This window comes from Galleria mellonella, unplaced genomic scaffold (assembly GCF_026898425.1).
Source record: "Galleria mellonella isolate WM207_F2 unplaced genomic scaffold, CSIRO_AGI_GalMel_v1 utg21, whole genome shotgun sequence".
NCBI lineage: Eukaryota > Metazoa > Arthropoda > Insecta > Lepidoptera > Pyralidae > Galleria > Galleria mellonella.
This window is the reverse complement of record NW_026442037.1, coordinates 2142038-2166929: the sequence shown is the minus strand read 5'-3', so window position 1 is coordinate 2166929 and position 24892 is coordinate 2142038. Positions and strand designations below refer to the sequence as shown.

The 24892-nt window shown below is 33.8% G+C and overlaps 1 protein-coding gene across 1 annotated transcript; it reads right to left on the bottom strand.

Moving 5' to 3' along the window:
• Positions 1 to 779: 779 nt before the first annotated feature.
• Positions 780 to 23418, bottom strand: LOC113519499 (cilia- and flagella-associated protein 61). Its single transcript, XM_052894304.1, has 28 exons — positions 23128 to 23418; positions 21713 to 21854; positions 20994 to 21105; positions 20536 to 20680; positions 19778 to 19913; positions 19295 to 19455; positions 18812 to 18884; positions 17654 to 17925; positions 17239 to 17300; positions 16754 to 16871; positions 16554 to 16665; positions 16150 to 16220; positions 15734 to 15910; positions 15044 to 15273; positions 14789 to 14903; positions 14251 to 14379; positions 13117 to 13311; positions 11997 to 12125; positions 11026 to 11189; positions 9508 to 9662; positions 8970 to 9165; positions 8227 to 8396; positions 5867 to 6039; positions 4337 to 4490; positions 3370 to 3540; positions 2561 to 2671; positions 1368 to 1430; positions 780 to 1064 (listed from the first exon to the last, which is right to left on the bottom strand). Exons 1-28 carry the CDS (start codon positions 23271 to 23273, stop codon positions 837 to 839), a joined length of 4110 nt encoding a protein of 1369 aa, XP_052750264.1. The 5' UTR covers positions 23274 to 23418; the 3' UTR covers positions 780 to 836.
• Between the last annotated feature and the right edge of the window lie 1474 nt (positions 23419 to 24892).

The following is a 24892-nucleotide window of genomic DNA, read 5'->3' as shown; positions in this document are numbered from 1 at the left end:
TTAACAAAATGATCCGCCATTTATTGAATTCATTTGTTACAAAAAATGTGACAAATGAAGAACCGCTCGACCGATTTTGTAACACATAAACCATCTACTAAATAGTCCGAACAAAGCCTAAACATTTGGTTTGGATAGGTGAGCACGTTCTTGAGTTATAAAATTACAACGAAAAGTGGTATTAATATACACTATCTATACTAATATTATAAAGAGGAAAACTTTGTTTGTTTGGTTGTAATGAATAGGCTCAAAAACTACTGGATCGTTTTCAAAATTCTTTCGCCATTCGAAAGCTACATTATCCACGAGTAACATAGGCTAAATTTAATTTTGGAAAAAAATAGGGTTCCGTAAAATATTTGGGTTTATCGGACACAAGGTGTAAAAAAATCAACCAGAAAAGTTACTTATTTTGCGTACGCTGCCTAAACTATAAAAGATAGAACCATAAAATGTTCTAATTAATTGTAGATCTTATAAATATCTACAAAAAAGTCCGCGACACACTATACCTATCTATGTCGAGTGAGCCACAACAACCTTGAAATTTAAATAAAACCTTTTATTAGTTACCTCCTTGGTAGCCATGTTTCGAAATGAAAGGTCATTCCATTTTTAAATTACAGGACAGATGAGTTTACATAGTAATTTATCTGGACGCAAAACACGACAGATATGGATTTTCATACAACTTTTGCCGGCCGCTACCCGCATGTATCTGGCCAGTACGGCAATTTTCATTTTTTTAAGAAGATTGTCAAAATAATACTCACATGCATGTTTGAGAAAAAAATATATTATTTATAAAAATCTTTATTTACAATTATCCATAATTACAACATCTTAGAAAACAATTTAGCAATATTCGTCTTCTTCTTTTTAAAGGCTGGATGTCTACTGAGATCGTGGGTATACGTGGCTTTCAGAGATGGTTGCAAGTACATGGGGAGTAGAACATCATTGTCGGCCACCCACTCCATCACGTAATCCGTAATAGCTTCTATATGAGGAGATTTCTTGAAGGTCGAGCGAATGATCATTTTGTTGTTGTTTCTGAACGACTGTTAAATGAATGTAAATTTAATAATCGGTAGGGACTTCAAAGAAATTTTTTAATATAAAAATATATATTTTTATGTTTTAAGATCATATTATAATTACAAGATTATTTAATATTAATTGCTGATTTGACATTAACGTTTCTTCAGATAGCAATTTTCTATTGTCGTTTAGCCGACGTCGGCCTAATTTAAGAACGATTGGCTTCTGGTGATTTTTTTTAAAGGAACTCTGCTGACTATCGCTTGACAATTAAGTTTTTAAATCATAACATGATTTTATTAGCGTAATTTCTTCAAACTTACAGGATTACTATGTTCCTCGACACAATGCAAACCTTCTTGCAATGTCATTCCCTTGCTTTGTCCCTGGAATATAAAAAAAAAAAATAACAAAGAGTATTACAAAATAACTTGTCTGTAAGTATATTGATAGGCATTTTTTTTATGGGTGAAAATGGTATGGTAACCCCGCCTGCGCTAATGGTATACGCTTGCGGAGCACCAGTGAAGGGTGATAGATGAGAATGAAAACAGGAATTAACCATGATAGTTTCCAGGGAGAACCGCGAGGAGGTCGACCTGGTTGGGTATGGGTATATTGCTAGCAATGGGATTCTCAGTCTCCATTACTAACAATCCCTTTCCCCCTGATAGGCATTTTGAAGGCATTCCAAAGAGTTGAACTGGTGATTTCGTTGTATATTAATAATTTGATTTTTCACATGACTTTAACAACTTAGGATCAGTATTTATTTATTTAACTCTTTATTGCACCTAATACATAACCAATTCCAATTTAAAATGGTTGGCAATGTTGGTGCTACAGTTTAATAAACTTTACAATTGTTACTCATTGAAAAGAAAAAGTCCTGGGAATACATTTTTTGTCTAATAAAACTAGATTTTTTTAATATTTTCTCTATGCTGATTATTTCTTATATCATTTTTTTTTTGACGGGTGAAAATGGTATGGTAACCCCGCCTGGGCTAACGGGATACGCTGGCGGAGCACCAGTGAAGGGTGACAGATGAGAATGAAAACAGGCCAGTTAGCCCATCATGATGAATTCATCAGGAATTAACCATGATAGTTTCCAGGGGGAACCGCGAGGAGGTCGACCTGGCTGGGAACATTGCCAGCAATGGGACTCCCAGTCTCCATTACTAACAATCCCTTTCCCCCTCTTATGTCATATTAGATAAGTATGTGCAATAGTGCGTAAAAACGTACTTCAAAATTGTAACGTAGAAACTCAGACTTGAGGACGCAATAGTAAGAACAACTACTGTGTCCTTTTTATAGTAAAAAAAGACTCTACCTTAAAAGCAAATGTCCCAAGGACTTTTTTACTTCAGAAGTTATACACTTCTATCATGTTTTGTAAAACACCACAATTAATTGGTCGTTTTTTTTTCTTTTAATAGCAAATCTGTTAATAATCATATTCGTAACATGAGGAACTATTTTTTTTTAGGTAAATATAACTATTGGGTACCTTTGGATAAAGTTCTTTAACCATAGCGAGTAGTTCATCAGTTTGGTCTAAATACAAAAAGAAAGCCCAAGGTGATCGGAAAAATTCATAAAAATTATCCAATTTCTTTGCCTGGAAACAACGAAAGATGATTTTTAGTAACTTTTGAAATTATATATTATATACATTTTATATTAATTAATTTAACTCTTTTCTTCCTTTATTTTTTACTATATTTATTTGATGTTGACTCACTGCATGACATGAGTATGTTTGCGTGTTTTTTATGCAACTTAGAATGGCAAACAAGCTGACGGCTCACCTAATGGAAAGTGAGAACCGTCGCATAACATAGTATACTGTTTCGCCCATGATACCTCCATGCATTGCCATTCCTGAGGACTCAGGTGTTATTCCTCTGTAGCCTGTAAATTCACTGCCATATCCCACCCTTCAAACCGAAACACAGCCACGCAAACACAACTGCTTCACGGTAGAAACACGAATAGGACAGAGCTGCCCAAACAAACGACTTTTGTACAAAATCTCCTTTTGGTAAAAGTTCTCTCTCTGTTTATGAAGGTATTATAATAAGCAGGTTATTTTTATATCGTTTACTTCATTGTTTAACTTCAAGCAATCTCTATATCAAATTTCCTTCAAATTAGTAGTTCAGACAGTAGATAGCTTACTATAATATTATTGCTAGGGTTAATAGTGAAAAAAAATCTTAAAATAACAACGAGAGATAAAGTATCTTCATGTTGTATGAAATGCAGTGTTGTCTTGTTATAAACTTGATTTGAAAAACAATAGTTATCATTAATTACAGTATATCTCAAGTGAACGTTATTCAAAGCAGCAGCCGACAGCCCGTAAAGGTTTTTAAAGTTTTCCAGCGAAAACTTATCAGCACTAAGACAAGTAATTCCGTCCACGATATGATCGTTGGTGAGGTGCAACTTGAAGTAACCATCTTTAAACGTTTCCATTACGTATCCCTGAAAATTTATTTTGTATTAGCATTTTTAAGTGTTCTCCTTTTCCGTATGGTGGCAAAGGGAGAATGAATGTACAATGCTTTTTATTTCCAGGATATCGTAAATAAACTTGAAGAAAGCACAATGTACTGGACAGAGGAAAAGTACCACTTTTTAATGTGGTAATTATAGACTTTTCCTCTCGTTAGGAAAGAGCTGTACCAAACATTGAGATGATAATTAGCGGTTATCATAAGCATCATATCAACCATTAACCGTCCATTGGCAAAGGCCTTCCCCTTAGGGGGTTTTGTTAGTTGTTGCCACGATTGACAGACAGTATTTAAGACAGACTTTTAAGAGAGAGACTTTTTTAACTACTTAGAATGCCAAACAAGCTAACGGCCCACCTCATGGAAAGTGGTAACCGTAGCCTATAGACATGAGCAGTACCATGGACATAACAGAGTATATTGTTTCGCCCATGACACCCCCCATGCGTTACCATTCCAGAGGACTCAGATGTTATTCCTCTGTACCCTGTAAATTCACGCCATATTCCACCCTTCAAACCGAAACACAGCCATGCGAACACAACTACTTGACGGTAGAAACACGAATTGGACAGAGGTACTCAAGCAATCGACTTTTGTACAAAGTCTCCCTCTGGTAAATACTAATGGTTATTATATAATTGATGTTGTAATTAGAAATGGTCGTATGGGGGAATATTTTGATAAGTTTACATTCTTTTATTTTACTTCAAAAATTACTATTTATATATAAAATATTTGCAATAAATATATTAATTACGAACGTTATACTGCAGTGACTGAACATAATAATGTGGATTCTTCACTCCTGGTGAGCGTACATCAAGATATTGCAACTTTCCGGGTAGCTGGCAATGGACAACAATAGGCTTCGTCAACAACGGCAACTTCTCTTCTTCGTTATCATTATATTCTTTGCTGAATATTGAGAGAATACTAAAGATGTTTGGCGTCCGTTAATTTACTGTTTTAAAATTAATAACAATAAACTCTTTATTGTGCACAGTAGAGTGCACAGAAGTATGTATACAAGGAGTATTTATACAAAATGCGCATATACAAAAGGCGGCCTTATCGCTAAAAGCAATCTCTTACAGACAACCTTAATGTTAATAGCAATATAAAATCAAAGAATATTTGGGACCTATATGCATTATACAATTATTAACAAGGAACTTTTGAAGAGTCAAGCTTTTTATGTTATTGCTAATGATGAAAAGGAAAACATGATGAAGGTCCACCTGTTGAAATTAGTAAACCCTGTTCAGTCTTTTTTTGTCAACATCAGAGATCATATCATACAACACATTATTCGGTAAGAGTTCTCACATGAATTGGAAGTACAATGTTTAATATAAGAGGCACTTTATGTAAGTACAATTTACAATGTATAGTAATACATATCAGACTAAAACGTTGTTTTACCTTCATCGCACAAATAGTCGTCATCAGCTTCATCATCAGAATTGGAAGTACAATGTTTAATATAAGAGGCACTTTATGTAAGTACAATTTACAATGTATAGTAATACATATCAGACTAAAACGTTGTTTTACCTTCATCGCACAAATAGTCGTCATCAGCTTCATCATCAGAATTGGAAGTACAATGTTTAATATAAGAGGCACTTTATGTAAGTACAATTTACAATGTATAGTAATACATATCAGACTAAAACGTTGTTCTACCTTCATCGCACAAATAGTCGTCATCAGCTTCATCATCAGAATTGGAAGTACAATGTTTAATATAAGAGGCACTTTATGTAAGTACAATTTACAATGTATAGTAATACATATCAGACTAAAACGTTGTTTTACCTTCATCGCACAAATAGTCGTCATCAGCTTCATCATCAGAATTGGAAGTATAATGTTTAATATAAGAGGCACTTTATGTAAGTACAATTTACAATGTATAGTAATACATATCAGACTAAAACGTTGTTCTACCTTCATCGTACAAACAGTTATCATTATCAATCATTAGCTGTCCACTCCTGAACATAGGCCTTCCATATAAAAGGGGGGTTTTCCCCATTAGTTGGCACGCTTGGCAGACGGCTTGACAACAGCCTTTGGCAACATTTTTAGAGGAAACTGCTACTCATCCCTCGACTATTAAGTTCCCTTAGTTACCTCTTACGATACCCATGACTTAGAAAGGGGTGGTCCATTCTATGCCAGGACCACACGGCAACGAGAATTTAAGCTAATATTAATTTAGACAAAATTTTACAATCAGTGAATATTTTTTTTTTTGTAGTTATTTAGATTAGTGGCAGAGAACTAACGATGTCTTGCTATTGTGAGATCCACTTGATGTTTTGCTCGAACCATTCGTTTCAATGGAAGACGTGTCAAAGCTTACGCTTTTACTAGCTAATACACTTTCAGATGAACCTTTGGAGTTATACTTCTTTGCGGAGAAAAGTGGATCTAGTTGATTTCTAATAAGTTCACCGAGCTGCAAAAATGTGTAGTACTTGAACCATTTATTGTCTATAAGGTTTAACGTTACATGACTATTGTGGTATTTTTTTTTATAATATACTGTTATGTTTTATCAACCGTTAACTGTCCGCTGCTGAACATAGCCTCTCCCATAAGCGGAATTTGCAAGTAGTTGCCATACTTGGCAGGCAGATTGGTAACCGCAGTTTGTTTTTTGGCGATGTTTTAAGAGCCCATCCTTCCACTATAAGCTCTCTTAGTCGCCTCTTACAACGTCCACGGGAAAAGAAGGGGTGACCTATTCTATGATAGAACCTGCACGTTTGTTTTTTTTTACAACACAGGGGTAACCGAGCATGCGGCTCACCTGATGGTAAGTGACTACTGCCGCCCATGGTCACCCACAACACCTACGGCATTGCAGGTGTGCTGCCGGCCTTTTAAAAAGGAATATGTTCTTTTCTTGAAGGTTATGTTGTCGTATCGGTTCGGAAATACTGCTGCTGGATGTTGATTCCAAAGAGCTTGCAAAGACCATAAAGCTTGCAAATAAGTATACCATGATGAGCAGTCATCAGAGGTTATGGTTACCTACAGCACTAGCAGTGTACTGTACGAGGTCTGTCCGGAAAGTTCGTATAAAAGTGTTCTGGAATGCGAGAAAGAGGAGTGGGGAGGCCAGGTAAGCGCAGGACCCCTTCCTTATGTCCCTAACAATGCTTCAGTTCTGGTCTGACCGCCGTGCGGTGCGAACTGGCTTGTCACGCCATCTGTGAAGTTACCTCTTAACGAAACCCCGTCGGCATGGAGCCCGCTTCCGTTGAAGAGCAGCGCGTCGTAATCAAGTTTCTCTCGAAACTCGGCAAGAATGGCCGTGAAATTTTTGCCGATCTCAGAACAGTTTATGGGGATGATGCTGTGAAGGAACCAACCGTCCACAAGTGGCTAAAAAGATTCAGAGAGGGCCGAGAAAGCGTTCAAGATGACCCACGTTCAGGACGTCCTTCCACTTCACCAGTTCCAGACAGTTGATGGAAAATTCTACGTCGATGTGCTCAGACGCCTCAAAGCTCGTGTGGCACGAGTTCGTCCAGAATTGGCGCGAGAGGGGCGTTGGATTCTTCACCACGACAATGCCCCTGCCCACACCTCTCTTGTTGTCCGTGAGTTTTTGAGTAAAAATTCCATTACGGTGACCGAACACCCCCCTATTCGCCGGATTTGGCCCCGTGTGACTTCTTCTTGTTCCCAAAAACCAAATTGGTACTTCGGGGGCGGCATTTGGGGGACATAAATGAGATAAAAAAAGCTACGACGGGGCAGCTGAGAAACCTACAACCAGAGGACTTTCAAGGAGCCTTCTCACAGTGGAAACGGCGTTGGCACAAGTGCATTATGTCACAGGGGGAGTACTTTGAAGGGGATAAAATTGATTTACCTGAATAATTGTAAAATAAAATTTTTAAAAAACTTTTATACGTACTTTCCGGACAAACCTCGTACTTGTATAGCTGACTATACAACTATGAATCACAGCACTCAGTATGTATTGTATTGTAAAATCTTTATTTTACATAATTTACACTGGACACTTTAAAAGATTTAATATACAACGGCGAATTTATCCCATAGAGGCATCTCTTACAGTCAACTTTTGAGAAGCTAAAAGAAAACTATAGAATATTCAAGGACATAAACCATATAGCTATGTATGTATGGTTTATGGTTATTACATTATATGTATACAGTTACAAGAATTAATACAATTTTATAGGAATACATTATACTATATTATATATTATAATAACTATACAAAGCGAATAGTTTCACTGTAGCACCAAACACACATTTACATATGTTAGTTTTCACACATAATATTGTATAAAACACTACACTTGCCTACTTCTTCTTGTATTTTTTTCTTTGATGGGTGAAAATGGTAGGGTAACCGCGCCTGCGCTAACGGGATACGCTGGAGGAGCACCAGTGAAGGGCGATCGATAAGAATGAAAACAGGCCAGTTAGCCCATTATGATAAATTTATCAAGAATTAACCATGATAGTTTCCAGAGGGAACTACAAGGTCGGCCTGGTTGGATATATTGCTAGCAATGGGATTCTCAGTCTCCAGTACTAACAATCCCTTTCCCCCACACTTCTTCTTGTGTTCCTACATTAACTACTATATGTCTTATATCACCTTTTGTCCCACTTCGTACGAGTCATAATATTTCTGCCTCCGCGTGTCAGCGTAGTATTTCCTGTAGTATCTGGTGGCGGGGCCTGCTGCATACACAGAGGGATCCTTGGTCTTGAACTTGTGGTTAATGAGAATACCACCGTCGTAACCTATGCCGCTTTTATTTATTGCTAAAATTTCATATTGTATAAGTCTTAAGACCTACTGGAAAAGTTTCATAATAATTTATACATATAAGTTCCTTTAATAAACGTTAAATTTATAATAATAATCATCATCATCATCATATCAGCCTTTAACTGTCCACTACTGAATACATATAATAATACATACAAAAAATTCACAATACTTTATACAGAAATGTAATATTGTTTGTAATTAATATTTTGTATTTATGCCCATAATACCTGTATGGTCCCGGCATAGAATAGGCCACCTCTTCCTTTCCCCTAAGGGTCGTAAGAAGCGTCTAAGAGAGGGCGAGGGATGGGCAGCAGTGTTCCTCTTAAAACATCTCCAAAGCCCAACTGCGGTTACGAATCCACCTGCCAAGCATGGCATCTACTGGAAAAACCCCCTAGTGGGAGACTTATGTTCAACACAGTTAAAAGCTGATGTGATGATGATGATGATAAATTTAACGTTTACTAAGAGAACTTATATGTATAAATTTTATGTTTATTTTATACATATTTTATAATTCATAATCACTTAACAATAATAAAATCAGTTTTATATCTTACCAATGAACGCCTGTGTATTGATACCACGTTTCCCATAATAAAAGAAGGCAGAGCATTCCAATCGTATTTGTTTGAAATGTGACAAAAATTCTACATGTGTTACATTACTCTGGTCAACTGTCCAAGACTTGAAATAGTATGAACGGTAAACTGTCACGTTTAAGTCACTTAACACTTCCCTTATAGTTTGATCAATCTAGAAGTAAATAGAAATACCCTTAATATAAATATTACATTAATGTAATGAAATTTCAACTATGTAATATATGAGGGGAAAGGGATTGTTAGTGATGAGATTTAATAGCCCCATTGCTAGCAATACACCCCATCAGGTCGACATTCACGCGGTTTCCCCTGGAAACCATAGTGGTTAATTGTTGTTCAATTGGTTACTGTGGGCCAACTGACCTGCCTTCATCCTCACCTATCATCCTTCACTGGTGCCCCGCCAGTGTATACCGATAGCACAGGCGGGGTTACCATTCCATCTTCACCAATTAAAAAAAAAACTATGTAGTATATGTAGATAGATACATACATAAACATTATAAAACACAGGCACCCTGGATTTCTTGCTGTCTTCTGGCGGGAACGGTTCCACGAAAACTATGTTCTCAGGAGGCACATTCATTTCCAGTAACGTTGCTAGACAGCAGTAAGCATGGATAGACGCTCCATAGACAATTATTTTATCTATTATACATTATATTATCTGTTATATCATATTTTATATCTATCATAAATTACATCTTAATCGACATAGACATTAAAATAATCGACATGGTCCAAAGATTAAACAAACTGAATTGGTAATTGGCTGGTCACAAAACTCGAAGAGCTAACAAGCGATGGGAAAAAAAGTTCTTGAGTGGCAACCGAGTACGGGTAAACTCAGTGTAGGACGACCCCCCATTAGATGGAGTGACGACCTGAAGTGCATTGTAGGTAGTCAGTGGATGCAGGTGGCTCAGGACCTTTCTTTATGGCGATCTGTGGGGGAGGTTTATGTCCAGCAGTGGACGGATAATGGCTGAAATAATGATGAGTGATGAAATTACATTTTACAATTTTATTAAATTGTAATTCATCTTACTTATATAATAAAATTGTAATTTTAAAAATGTGTGTACACGGGAGATCATCATCATCACCATTTCAGCCGATAACTGACCACTGCTGAACATAAGCCTTCCCATATTGCCAGTAGTTGCCACGCTTGGCAAGCAAGTTGACAACCACAGTTAGGTTTTTAGAGATGTTGTAAGTGAGGCGTTGCTGCCGATCCCTCTACCATTAAGTACCTTTAATCACCCACAAGAAATGGAAGGCATTCCTTTCTTGTGGGTGAATAAATAGAGACCTTAAAACACACTTAGAGACCTTAAAAACACACTTAAATTGACTTGCGTCTGTCTGTTCTGGGTCTACCATGAAATGAACTGAATAATTCTTAACATTTTGTTTATCATAAATCCCACCATAAAAGTCCAAAAGAACGATAAAAAAATTTGTATTTTGTTCAACTTAATATAAGATCCACAGTCGTTCGTAATACTTTTACTGTGTGTTGGCATTTACATTTATAATTATTATATTATAACTCTCTATACTATAACATGTCAATTCAAACTAAGCGAATAATAGTAAATAGAAAGATAGATACTCTTTATTGTTTCCTCCAAAAGATTACAATATTACAATTATTATAAATATAAATATAAATATAAATATAAATATAAATATAAATATAAATATAAATATAAATATAAATATAAATATAAATATAAATATAAATATAAATATAAATATAAATATAAATATAAATATAAATATAAATATAAATATAAATATAAATATAAATATAAATATAAATATAAATATAAATATAAATATAAATATAAATATAAATATAAATATAATAATTTTACACACAATCATAATTCTGTCAAAAAAAAATCCTTAATATAAGATTACTTTCATTGTTAGTCAATATGTTATAGTAAACCACTGTATACTATAATATATCGATGCAAACAATGTAAATATTTTTACTTACAATCATAATTCTGCCAAAAAAAATCTTTAACATAACCAAGTGCTTTATTTGCGTCCATAATACTATTAACGATAAACACATTGTCTGGAACATCGTTTGTTACGAATTTAATTTCTTCTCTCAATTTTGGCACATCAAGACGGGTATATAATACTTTTCCAGCCCTATAAATAAAGGATTTCTTTTAATTATAATTATTATAAAGTTTGACTATTGTAATAGTTCGCACTAGTCAGTTTTAATGTAAATCATATAAAATTTACAATTTAAGCTATTAAGTCTTATATTTAAAATAACATACGACGTATAAAGTGATTAATATAAAACTTAGATTAGACATTTAAGTCTAAATATTGTAACAAATGTACAATTATTAGACTGAATACTGTGCAAAAAAGAATGTTTAGTTATAGAAGCATCTAGAATCAATTTGCATGTAGAGGATGATTTTTAGTCATGCGCAGTTAAATTTAAAAAGAAATAAAAAGAATAAATCCAATTGGCAGATAATCCTACCAAATATATCAAAAATAATAATATGGTTATTTGATTAGAATTATTTTGTTTAATTCCGCTATCATTAGCCATATAGCTAATATAAAGGTTGTAAAACTTCTGGTATTAATAGTGGTGGTCAATCTTCGAGTATTGGTAGTCACGAACATACTAATGTTAGTGGAATTAAACAAAATAATTCTGATCAAATAACCAATGATTTCCATAAAATAACATCTAGTTCAGTAAAATAATAAACAGTACAATGCATAGTTGAGCCTCTTTATTCGCTGGCAACATCTTAAAAAATACTCTGGAAGAAAATATAGTTGATAGAAGTTCAATGAATAGGTAAAATAAATGAAAAACTTAGTATTATGTCATAAAAGTCAATAATATGGTCTCAAACAGACCTAAATAAAGAAAATTACAAAAATTTGTTAGTCAAATAATAATAGAGAATAAATAGCAGTTACTTGAATTGTTCATCCCATTCCAATAGTTCGTGTAAATAATTCGGATGTTGATATTGCTTCCCGAATGTAAGAAATAGCATATCGTAATAGTATTTTGATCCATTGGCTAGCGTTACACGTTTTGCATGCCTGGGATATAATAATCACTAATGATTAAAGATAGCATTCAACAAAAAACTAACTTCAATTGTGATAAAACTAGTTATTTTGATTTTAAACCTAAACTAATCAATCGATTTCGATAAACATTTTATAGGACCAATCTGTGAGTATATCAGACCAGCATATTACCAGAGGGAGAGTTTGTACAAAAGTCGTTTGCTTAGGTACCTCTGTTCCATTCGTGTTTCAACCGTGAAGCAGTTGTGTTTGCATGGTTGTGTTTCGGTTTGAAAGATGGGATATGGCGTGAATTTACAGGGTACAGAGGAATAACACCTGAGTCTTCAGGAATGGCAACGCATGGGGGGTATCATGGGCGAAACAGTATCATGGGCGAAACGACAGTATACTTTCCATGTTATGTCCATGGTATAAAAAAATCCTTTCAGAACGATAGTCTAAAAAAATATAACCGAATTTAGAATCTTCTTTTTGAAGTCGGTAAAAAATTAAATAACATCATATTAATTAAATATAATATTAAACCTTTAGTTGCATGTAAAACAATTCCAACTTTCATAACAAATTTCTAACTTTCATGTGTGAAAGAATTGCCGTCAACTTGTTAATGACAGTACAGATGAATCAAATTTTAAGTTGTATAAAAAAAAGCGAATCCTTTTCCAATAGCAAGAGACCGATTGTTTTTTTTTTCTATAAACTGTCTTTAAAACGTAAAAAAATAATTAACTATTAGTTTTAAACAAACATAGAACGAAAAATGACAAATAGTTTTGAGAACAGTTCCTCGCACTTGACAGCTATATGTGCCGTGTTAGTTAGTATAAGAGATTTAAATGTATTTATCGTTTTCCAATCTGTTTTTTTTTTTTTTTGGGAATAATTATCAGTTTTACTGGTAAGCATAGTACTTCCTTTTAAGAATGTTAATAATTTTAATTTTCCCTGTAGCACATATATCGAGTTTTAAATCAATAAGTAGTAATAAAAAGCTTACCTATCTATTTCAACAACTGTTCCATACACAATATTCAAATAGTAAGTGTATGGTACACTTTTCAGAAATTTGTCCGAGTTGTAACGAAACTTCGAGAACATCGACTCGGTAGGATACTTCGAATGTTTAACGTAAGGCAAGCCTTGTGGTGATATGAGTGTTACATTTGTAAATACCAAATATGATATTGAATCGCTAAAACAAAAAAAATTATGTTAATAATTATATGAACTATTGTCAGTCAAATGAACCTTCGAGATACCAAAAGGCAAGAATAGGGGAGGAGAGAGGTTTGTAATGGAGTCAGACGAGACCATTACAAGAAATATAGAATTTCCGAGGTCCACATGCTACCCATGGTGAAAACTATCGTAGATATATGGTTAACTGGTAGGGAATACCATACGGCATTATGCTCGCCATTTGTACAAATTTTATTGTACAATAAAGAATAAATAAATGTAATAAAATCAGCTAACTTACCTGACTTCGTGCTCACATAACATCTCTTATTAGTACCCCTGGAGCGAACTAATAACTCAAGCTAAGTGAATATGGTAAGGTTTTTTTTCATACAGCTTAAAATGGCAAACAAGAACTTAAAATGACAATCCACCTGATGGAAAATGATAATCGTCGCCTATAAACATGAGCAGTGCCGTGCATATAACAGAGTATACTGTTTCGCCCATGATACCCCCCATGCGTTGCATATTAATATTTCAATTACACTGAATATAACAGTATTATTCCCTTAAGGCACGACTTGGGCAACCTTACCCTATTTCAGTTTTTATCTATGAAAAATTCTGTTTCATTGAGATATAAATTTCCTTGCAGAGTGCAACACTTCATCAAAGTTCTTAACATATTGTAACCCATAAAATATTTCCCTTCTTTTTAGGCAATTGTGTAGCTAATGAGATAGTACACCTTTTATAGCATAGACTTTACGAGCACATATTACTTGCTAGACATATAGGATATATTCGGTTGCTTATGAACGTCAATTTTTCTTAAACTTCTTTAAAGACTTTTAGCGGAAAATAATTGATAAGTATCTTGAATGTACATAGATTTCTTTTTTAAATGAATCAGTTAACAAAAGTTTGCAGCGAGTGTTAGAGTTAGTACCTGAAGAGTAAGGTGTTGAGGAAAGCCATCGCGGTACTAGAAGCGCCTACTACAACAATCCTCGTATTCACGTAAGCTGAAGGGACACTTGTCAACTTTTTCCCAATGAACCACGTACTAAACGTCATTCTAGAACATAATAACTATAATTGACTTAATATAAGCTTGATTAATATATGGCCAGTGACCATACCGTTCTGAGTGACCATACATACAACATGGTGTACGAATTCATCGTTCTGATTGATTCGTGATATGCTTTTATGAAAAGAATACCTAATTATTGTAATAATCCTCCGTTTGCAAGGAAAAACTTTATTTTCTACTGATGAAACATTTTTTTATAAAAAAGTCAGTAAATTTAGAATGACACCTACATTAGTATCTGAATCATAAAAATTAATGGAATTAAATCTTCCTTTTTGAAATTAATGGAAAATGTATTATACGAACAGAATCTACATTTCTTTCCGCATAAAAACTACCTACCTACCTTCGTTTTAATCGTCTTTTACTGGTTATCTATAACTGTACGTACATATTTTTGGATAAATTAATAATTTCCTTAAATTCCGGTAAAGAGGTACAATCTATTTCAGATTTTCTTGGTATAAGTGGAATCATGGCAGACGCTATATTATTTGCCTTATGTGCTGCCTGAAAAAATCAAAAACATATTTACAAGTCAGTAGATAGTATTCTTAATAAAACAGTCACATCAGGAAGTACTAAAATAAACAAAAATAACAATAGACTAAGGAAAAGAAGAATACAGAAATTTAAATTATTCTACATACCCACTTATTTCTATATGCAGTTAGCCATAATAATGCAGTAGTGCCAGAGAGACGCATAATGTCTCTGGCAAAGAACCTGTAATGTGCCCGGAACACAGGATAAACGAACACCGTCTTCAATGAGGTGAAGCCACTGCTAACTCCTTGCCCTCTCACATGATATTTATGGACATGAAAAGAATCAATGTTATATTTTGCACGAATGTAATCTATTTGTTCCGGTGATCTGTAAATTAAAATTTATTGCTTTTATCTTAACAATATTTGTAATATCTTTATCATTAATTATTATTTCAACCCTTCATTATCCACTAGTGAAGATCCTTATTTTCATAGGACTTTCTAATAATCGAGAATCTACCTAATCAATTACCAGTACTTCGAAATATATGTCTTTTTTGTCTTTAACTGATGACCTCATTTTGGAATCTGTAATGATGAAGCTTTAAAGTTTTCGATATTAGGAATTTTCATTGAATTTCTAAAAAACTACTAGTTTTTAAAACTTCTCTAACATCTATTTCAATTCCAAAGACGTCAAAAGACACAACATCCTTTATTGAACCTTAAAGTGTAGCACATAATGCAAATACAGTGTTTCGCAGTATAATTCCTTTATACCCACTGTAATTAAGAATTTGACAAGAATATTGACTTACGATACTGATTCAAATTATTGTGCTTACTCTAGTATTCCCACCCCTATTATGGTGAAACCGCTTAAAAGTACATAAGCTTTATTGTGTTTATCTCTTGTCAAATCATTCTCGATGGTCCAAAGTGTTTCTTTTCCATCAACATTGTGCAGAAGTTGTGCTATTTGCGGTATGTCTGCTAATTCCACTTCGCGTACTCGTAATTTGCTATAAGCAAAGTATATTGAATAATTATTATTATTAATCACAGAAAAAAGTCGTGTAAATTTAATTTGGATTGCATAAAAATTGTCTTTCACTTCGTGCTTCGGAGAACACGTAAACCTATCGTCCTATAAATTACGTTAAGAGTACAACAAAGGTGGTCTAAAAAGCTCTTAATAATAGAAAGATTCCGTGCTTAGGTACTTTATTTGTTTAAGAAGTATACAAAGAAATAAATCTACCTCATAACCGAAGATCTGTGAGCAATAAATAAAGCATATTTGCAGCAAATATATGGTTTTGTAGGCACATACTGTAATAGAGAAAATGTGAAGTGATTTTGAAGAGACATTTCATACTAAAATTAATGTTCTACAACTCTCATATTAGAATTAAGATTGTTGCTATGCTCAAGTTTTATGGTATTTTATCTAAATACTAAGCATAAGTACAATAATAATAACAATAAAAAGCATATAGATTAGACATCTAGAGAGAAAACGATACGAGAATGTCATAGAATACCACATCAGAATATTAAGAATACCATCTCGATATCGCGTTAGAAGCCATTATTAAATGTTTTATATATAAAAAAGCAAATTGTTTTTTTTTTTTTTATATATATATCAGCTTCTTAGCTTACATTAAAATGCTGTAATAACGAGAGCGTCTTGTCGGCACATGGCATGCGAATTAAACAATAGTCATAAATGTTCATTACTTCAAATGCCGCTTCCAAGAAATCAAAAGCATGTCTGAAAATATTATTGTTATTTATAAAATACAAACGAATTGAGATCTCGCTTTTTGTCAAAAACCTATTGAAACTAATGACTACGTTACCTCTCATGAATGTCGTCTCTCAAACCAAATAGTTCAATCATAAAAGCATTGGGTTCTCCACAAATAGTTGTTGCTTCACTATCTTCAATTTCTCTAAGTTTGAACAATGAATTTCTACCTACAATCACAGTATGAATGAAGCCCGGAATGTATCATAATATATGTATACGAAGTGAAATCGAAAAGAAAATATTTGCATTATTTTTAGGTGATACACCTATAGATATTTTATTGGTACAATTGAACATTTTCCAAAAAACATGGATCGAATGAAATATTCCATAGGAATGTTTTTTAGTCCGCTAATTTAAGAATGATATTTAATTTCACTAGTAAAACAGTTTCCTAAAATAATTCTCTAATGTTTTTGCTTTTGTTCCTTTAATTATTTTTTTAACTTAATCATTACGTAATATGTAGCGAATATTACAATTATTATTCAAAAATAATTAATATAATTTATTAAAATTTTCATAAATACGTACTTTTTCTTCTGGTCTTCATCACAGACAATCTTGTCCTCTTCCAGTATGTCATATCATTGGTTCTATAATGAATACATTATAAATTATAATTTAAAATACTCTTCAAGGAGGGAAAAGGATTGTTAATAATGGAGACTGAGAATCCCACTAGCTAGATAGCAATATATCCAACCAGGTCGAAATCCTCGCGGTTCTTCCTAGAAACTACCATGGTTAATTCCTGATGAATTCATCATGATGGGCTAATTGGCCTGTTTTTATTCTCATCTATCATCCTTTACTGGTGCTTCGCCGGCGTATCCCGTTGGCGCAGGCGGGGTTATAATATCATTTTCACCCATCAAAAAAAAAACTCTTCAAGAACAAAGTTATACACGTAAATTTTTAAAATGTAAAAAGTTAAAAAAAAACTTACAATTGTTCAAACGAATTCACGTCTGGTACGGTCAGTAACTTCTTGTCGATATTAATAATATCATAATCGAACGTATCACCCTCCAACAAGTCAATGACAGAGTAATTAGTAGTCTGCGATTGTGTTGGGGACGTCGTATAATTTTCACTTAGGTCAACAGAAAATGTTTTATTTCTTAATTGCTCCATGCTATGTCGTTCTCCAATGCTGTGACCAAAATTCACTTTGCTTGACATCTTCGGTGTCTGATCAACTTTCTCTTTTGATGGTGCCTGTATAAACCGAAAATTTTAGTTAATTACAGTATCTTTACTTTTATCCATGTTTAAAAAACTAATCTAAATCTACTAAAATAAATCTAATAATAAACTAAATCTAAAAATTTCTAAATATAAGAAAAAGAAATGGTTATGGTGTTAGAAATGTCTATGCGTTACTAATTCATGCTAGATAGTAGTGAGAAATGATAGATGATGATGATGAAATCAGGTTAGTTGGTTCATCGGAACAAATTTTATCAGAGGGAGACTTTGTACAAAAGTCATTTGCTTGGGTGCCTCTGTTCCATTCGTGTTTCAACCGTAAAGCAGTTGTGTTTGCATATCTGTGTTTTGGTTTGAAGGATGGAATATGGCGTGAATTTATAGGGTACAGAGGAATAACACCTGAGTCCTCAGGGATGGCAACGCATGGGGGGTATCATGGGTGAAACGGTATACGATATACGGTTACCACTTTCCATCAGGTGGGCCGTCAGCTTGTTTGCCATTCTAAGTAGCATAAAAAAAATCCGCTACCATTAGTATGAGTGTAATTACCAACACTGGAACACACATACTAATAGTAGCGGAATTAAATAATTCTAATCGAATGACCAGTGATATGAACTTCCACGAGACAACACACCTAACACCTATTTCAGTAAAATATTGTTTATCCTTATTGTTTCATCCTGCGCTAATGCCCCATCATTGTCAATTATTAACATTGACAGATGCACCATCCCATCTTTATCCATTATAAAAACTCTTACCTTTGGTTCAATCAAAATTTAATTTCATTCCGTTCTAACCTCTCTTTAATTCCACATGAACATGAATTGAATGATATATGAAATCATGAATATAGGATGTATATATGAGTATACATATAACTTACCTCGTTAAATGATTTTCTTTCCAACTTTGATAACCTATCGAAAGGCCCGAATTTACCACGCATAATAGGTTCTCTGAAAAAAAAATTGTTTTATTGCTTTTGCTATCAATAGCAAACCTATTTATTATATGGAATATTCCTTTGGAAATATAAGTTTTTATATTACTATGTAAATAACAATATTACTTCGTTAAAATTCGGAAATTTGTTCTATTTATTTTGTTAGTTCCTACTAGAACTTAAGTTCATTTCGAAGAAATTGGAAATTTAGAAAAAACTCCGATTTTAGAAAAGATTAGATGAGGTAGATGAGAATAATACCTGAAGAAGGTAAAAGCCCTTAAAATAATATATATAAAAAAAAAGATATTACTATAGATATTATATTTTTGAATAAAACAAAGCAATGTAGAGGTAAAGTACAATAGGTTATTACAGTGTAAAATACTATTATGATTAAAAAATAAGATTCAAAACACAAACCCAAAAACGTTAAGCAATATATTTTCCCTTTTCTTCTGTTCTTTCTCGAATGGAGTAGCCTTGATCAATCCATGGTAAGGCTCTAATTCATAGATACTTTGAAGTTTTTGGTAATTTATTACGGAATTCAGACACATTACGCCGACAGCTTGATCTTGCGCCTAGATTTTAAATGATGAATTTTAAATTATTATATGTTACATTTATTTAGATATACCGTCCGTGAAATTACTGTGGAGATTACATAGAATATCAACACTGTAGCAGTAAATAAACTTCCATAGCGTAATGCTGAATGCTGGCTACATTAGCAACCAATTGTTACAAATTAATTTTAATATTATTATCTCTTTCTATTGTTTTATTTGTGAATACAATTAGTTGTCGATAAAGCTTTTCTTTCTTTCTTTTTTATTTGTACTGTTTGTTTTTGCATTGCAAGTTGCATTTCTCGCGCTAACAAGAACATAAATCTATACTTACCTCTGCAACAATCAGCTTCCTGTTCATATCTGGGTGTCTTCCAATAATTTCACTTATGTAGTAATCACCGTACAATTCCTTCAATCTTGGACATTTCTTGTCTAGAATCTCGACAATATCATCATTGTCTTCTTCACTAATAAATGATTTAATAAATTCATCTCGTACATCTTCAAATGCATAGCAGGGAGTCAGTGGATGCAAACGACTCAGGACCCTTCCTTATAGCAAGCAACCCTTAGCAGGCGGATTGACACCGCAGTTAGACTCTTAGTGATATTTTAAATAGGAAGCTACTGTCTATTCTTGTATCATTCAGTTCCCTTCATTCCCTCTTACGACACTCACGGGAAAAGAAAGAGTGGCCATCCAATGTCAGAACCACATGGCAATAGCCGTTGCCAATGATACCCGTCAGGGGGGAAAGGGATTATTAGTAATGTTGGATTAATAGTCCCATTGCTAGCAAGCTCTGTCACGTCAACCTCCACGCGGTTCCCCCTGGAAACCATCTTGACTAATTTATCGTTGAATTCGTCACGATGGACTAACTGACCTGCTTTGATTCTTATCTATCATCCTTCATTGGTACCCTATGAGTATATACCGATAGCTCAAGCGGGATCACCTTTTTATCATCCATTAAAATCCAAAAAAAATTATACTCGTCATTAATAATAAATGTAACAAAGAAATACCTACAATTAATTCTATCAGCGAAGATAAACTAAAAGACAAAATAGGACAAAGTTATATACACGGCTCGTCTTATCCTCAATTTGGGACAGAACTCCTGTCGCATGGCCGTCAACAGGAACTGCGTATTATCATTGTCACTGTCCACTTTCGCACTATATTTAAAAATGCTTCGTTTCTTGAAAACTGGATATCTCAAATATTTATCTGCAAATTATATTTTTAACTAGCATTTTCTGTTATTAGCTTTCGTACCCTAGTCTTTCAGAATTAGGTAAATCAATAAAAAAAATCAGTAAACTTATTATAAATACAAACAATTGCATAAAAAGATTACACTGGGAAAATATTAGGTGACCTTATCGCTAACAGCATTCACTTCCAGGCGAACTTTGGATAGAGAAGAATTATTATAGTTTGACCAGAAGCACGAAACTTTGGTCGTCTTTTTTAAATACATATAGAAACATAATACATACAATAATATAAATATAAATGTACATATTAATTTATTAATTACCTTCCGGACAATTTGTAGGTACGATCATGACAATGTAATTCAAATAATCATCATTGTTAAACACAGACACGAATGCCTCGTCTACGAAGAAGTCTGCAACATCTGTCAACATCTGTACAGGTAATAACAAAACGTTGAAAATAATATAGTGTACGAACAACGTGTTTCGCCGGATACACGATGGAATTATTAATTATTATTAATGTAATATATAATAAATACGAAATAACGTCTGAAAACATTGAAAATAATATAGTTAATTCTCATTTACTGATTCATTTTTAAATACCGATTATAAAAAAAAATAGAATTCTATAGAATCTATATTATATATATATATATATATATATGTGTATGTATTTTACAACACAGGGGGCAAACGGGCATGCGGCTCACCTGATGGTAAGTGACTACCGCCGCCCATAATCACCCACAACACCAGCGGCATTGCAGGTGTGCTGCCGGCCTTTTAAAAAGGAATATACTCTTTTCTTGAAGGTTATAATGTCGTATCGGTTCGGAAATACTGCTGCTGGAAGTTGATTCCAAAGAATGGTTGTTCGTGGAAGAAAGTGCCTTGAAAAACGCACAGTGGAAGACCGCCACACGTCCAGATGATTGGGATGAAATTTTAGTTTGTGGCTAAATAGACAGAAAGATATAGGTATATATGTAGATATTCAAGTAAAGCCGGAGAGAATCATATATAAATATCAAACCACTGACTGGAACATGTTCCTGAGCCAAAGTTCCCAGTCGGCGGGGTCGACGGCCGCCACGTTGGGGTGGTCGCACAACGCCATGAATCCCGTCACTTCTTTGTTCTCGTTTATCATGCATATCGATAATGTTGATAATTCGCTGTAAAGTATTAGTCTAATAAAAATCACTGGGGGAAAAGGAATTGTTAGTAATGGGATCTAACTGTCCCCTAGTAAATAATACACCTTATCGCGTCGACCTCCACGCGATTCCTCCTGGAAACTATCATGGTGTTGAATTCGTCACGATGGGCTAACGGTCCCACTTCACCCTCACCTATCATCTCTCACTCTATTTATAATATAAGGAATACATACTTACCTTTTTTTTATACCACTGAGATGGCAAACAAATTTTTTTAAGCAACTTAGAATGACAAGCAAGGTGATGCCTTGAGACCTACCTGATGAAAAGTGGTAACCGTCGCCCATAGACATGAACAGTACTATGGACATTACAGAATATATGCTATTTATTACAGAATATATGGCTATTTCATCCATGATACTCTCCAAGCGTTACCTATACATATATATACATCTGATGGTAAGCGGTTACCGTAGCCTATGAACGCCTGCAATACCAGAGGTATTGCAGGCGGTACGCGTGCGTTGCCGATCCTGAAGAAACCTCTTTACCCCTTTTTTGACGAGCCTTATACTTATGTAGGATTGATTGTAGGGTTCATCTTATAAATATATATACATACATACATACATACATATCTGTCACGCCTGTCTCCTATTAGGATAGGCTGAAACAATGGAACGCTAAATGCTTCTATTCAAACAAACCTCTTTCGCTTCTTCCGCATTCGTCAATCTTTTCATACACGCTCGCCGGTTACGCGCACTTTTAATTTGGCCCTTCTTCAGCATGTCGCCTATTTGGTCAACATACGTCTGTCTAGGGCGGCCCCTACCGACATCTCCATTCATTCTTGCTCGATAAATCTCTTTCGTAATTCTTCTTTCATCCATCCTCTCCAAATGGCCAAACCAACGCAACATTCCTTTTTCGATTTTTGTCACTACATCGTCTTTCAGTCCACACTTCTCTCTAATTAACAATTAAAATATAAGAATTATTTTACAATTAAATATATACATTTTTGAATCGTCCAAGTCAACAAAACACTCTTGCGGGTCGCTGGCCCGTGCGCGGTATCTTGCTCTGCGCGCGCAGCCAACAATCACAAAGCGTTTGCGCGACCGCCGCGCGCATCTTGCAAGTGAGTCCCGTGACCAAGCGTCGTCACATAAATAATATATAACAAAATGTTTGTTTGTCTGCTTGTTTTTTTAAGTTCAATTATATTATAAAAGTTGATATTTATAATAAACATCGGTGAGTATCATCTCACCACACTTACATCAATTCAGCTACATCGACAACACCAAACAATGGCTCTGTGTGTTCCCTTTTCCAAAATAATTGTACATCGTACTTGTCACTATCCACCGCCCTTCTAAATCTTCTACCAGTGGGACCAACGTTGAAATCAAAATATATTGACATTATAATTAAGCATACAAATATATAACTCCAATGCCAAACGTAGATAAATCTAATAGGCCATGAAAAGAACAAGGTATATCCAGTCTTAACTGTAGGTCAGTATCATACAATCAATAATCATGTTGATAAAAAAAAACTGAAAAGCACAAACAAATTCAATCATTCGATTTGGCACCAACTATCAATAATCCAATATAACTACTGACATAATTCCTAAACTATGAATCGATATAAAACAACAAAAACAATGATAACAATTTTATCTATGACTACATACAAAATAATAAACAATTCAAAATCAATCATAGAGATTGTTTTTAATATTATTATGCACCAAGATTAATTAATCAGGAAAAACAACCAATTAAATCCATAAATATTGATATACGAAAAAGTCAACATGTACAATTGCAGAATGAAAATAAAGCGCATCCGACCGAATTATGCACTCATTTCTAACTAATCTTGCTTGAGCCAAAGTCTTCTTAAACAAAAAAAAAACTTAAAATTTAAACATGGAATTTCATTTGTACGATATTTGGCGCCACTTACACTCTTGTCTATGATAAGAAATTATTTTTAAATATTTTACTAAACCACGCGTTATCTTACGGAAATCAATATCACTGGTTAGTCGATTAGAATTATTTTGTTTAATTCCGCTACCGTTAGTATGTGCGTGTCTGCTGACACTCGAAGATTGAACGCTACAATTACTACCAGAAGTTCTATAACCTTCCATATTAGCCATCAATCCATTTCGACTTTCGACTAACAGACACGTGATTCACTTCTAAACGAGACATCTTCAGACAACATCTTTTTTTTGTATTCAGTCAGAGGGTACTCAGTGCAAATTAATTTAATAAAAATTGGCTCCTCATTTATTTTTATTTTAGTTGTACTTGTCGTGAGACATAGGAAGTTAAAAAAAAGACTGTAAACGAGAAACTCTAAAAAATACGTATTTAAAACATTAAATAAATAAAATACTGTTATTTCTTCTAAAATACTGTTAATTCTTCTAAAATACTGTTTAATATTCTTCTCAGACCAAAATATACTTTATTTCTTGTAAAAAAAAAAATTGGTAACCCTAAATGTTGGGCAAAATTACTGTAATCGTGTGATAGGCTCTTTAGAATTTTCTTGTCGTAAACAGACATAATTTTTCTCATAATACCTATTTGCTTAAAAATCCATTCATGAGTAACAAGAATACGATCTTTTTAACCTTCACGATATTATTTATTACTATTACCTACTAATCTATCCTACTTCCCACTAATACCAGTAGGAAATAGTCATGCGTAATATAGATACGGCTTTGATAATTTTAGACATAGTAAATTTAAATAAATACACACAATGTTAACAGAGATTTAAAACAGTAACTGTTGAATTTCTTGCGAGCTCTTCTCAACAGATAACTTTCCGAACCCCGCATTCTTAAAAAAAATATCGATTGTGAAATAAAGTGCTTGTAAATAAGTTTATTTGAATAATTAATTTGGTTCGTTTACATTTTTTCATTTAATTATTTATGGAAAAAGTCACCACTTATTTTAATATCATCTATGTCGGTCGGAAATGTCTATTCATTCCGATCGGATTATTGC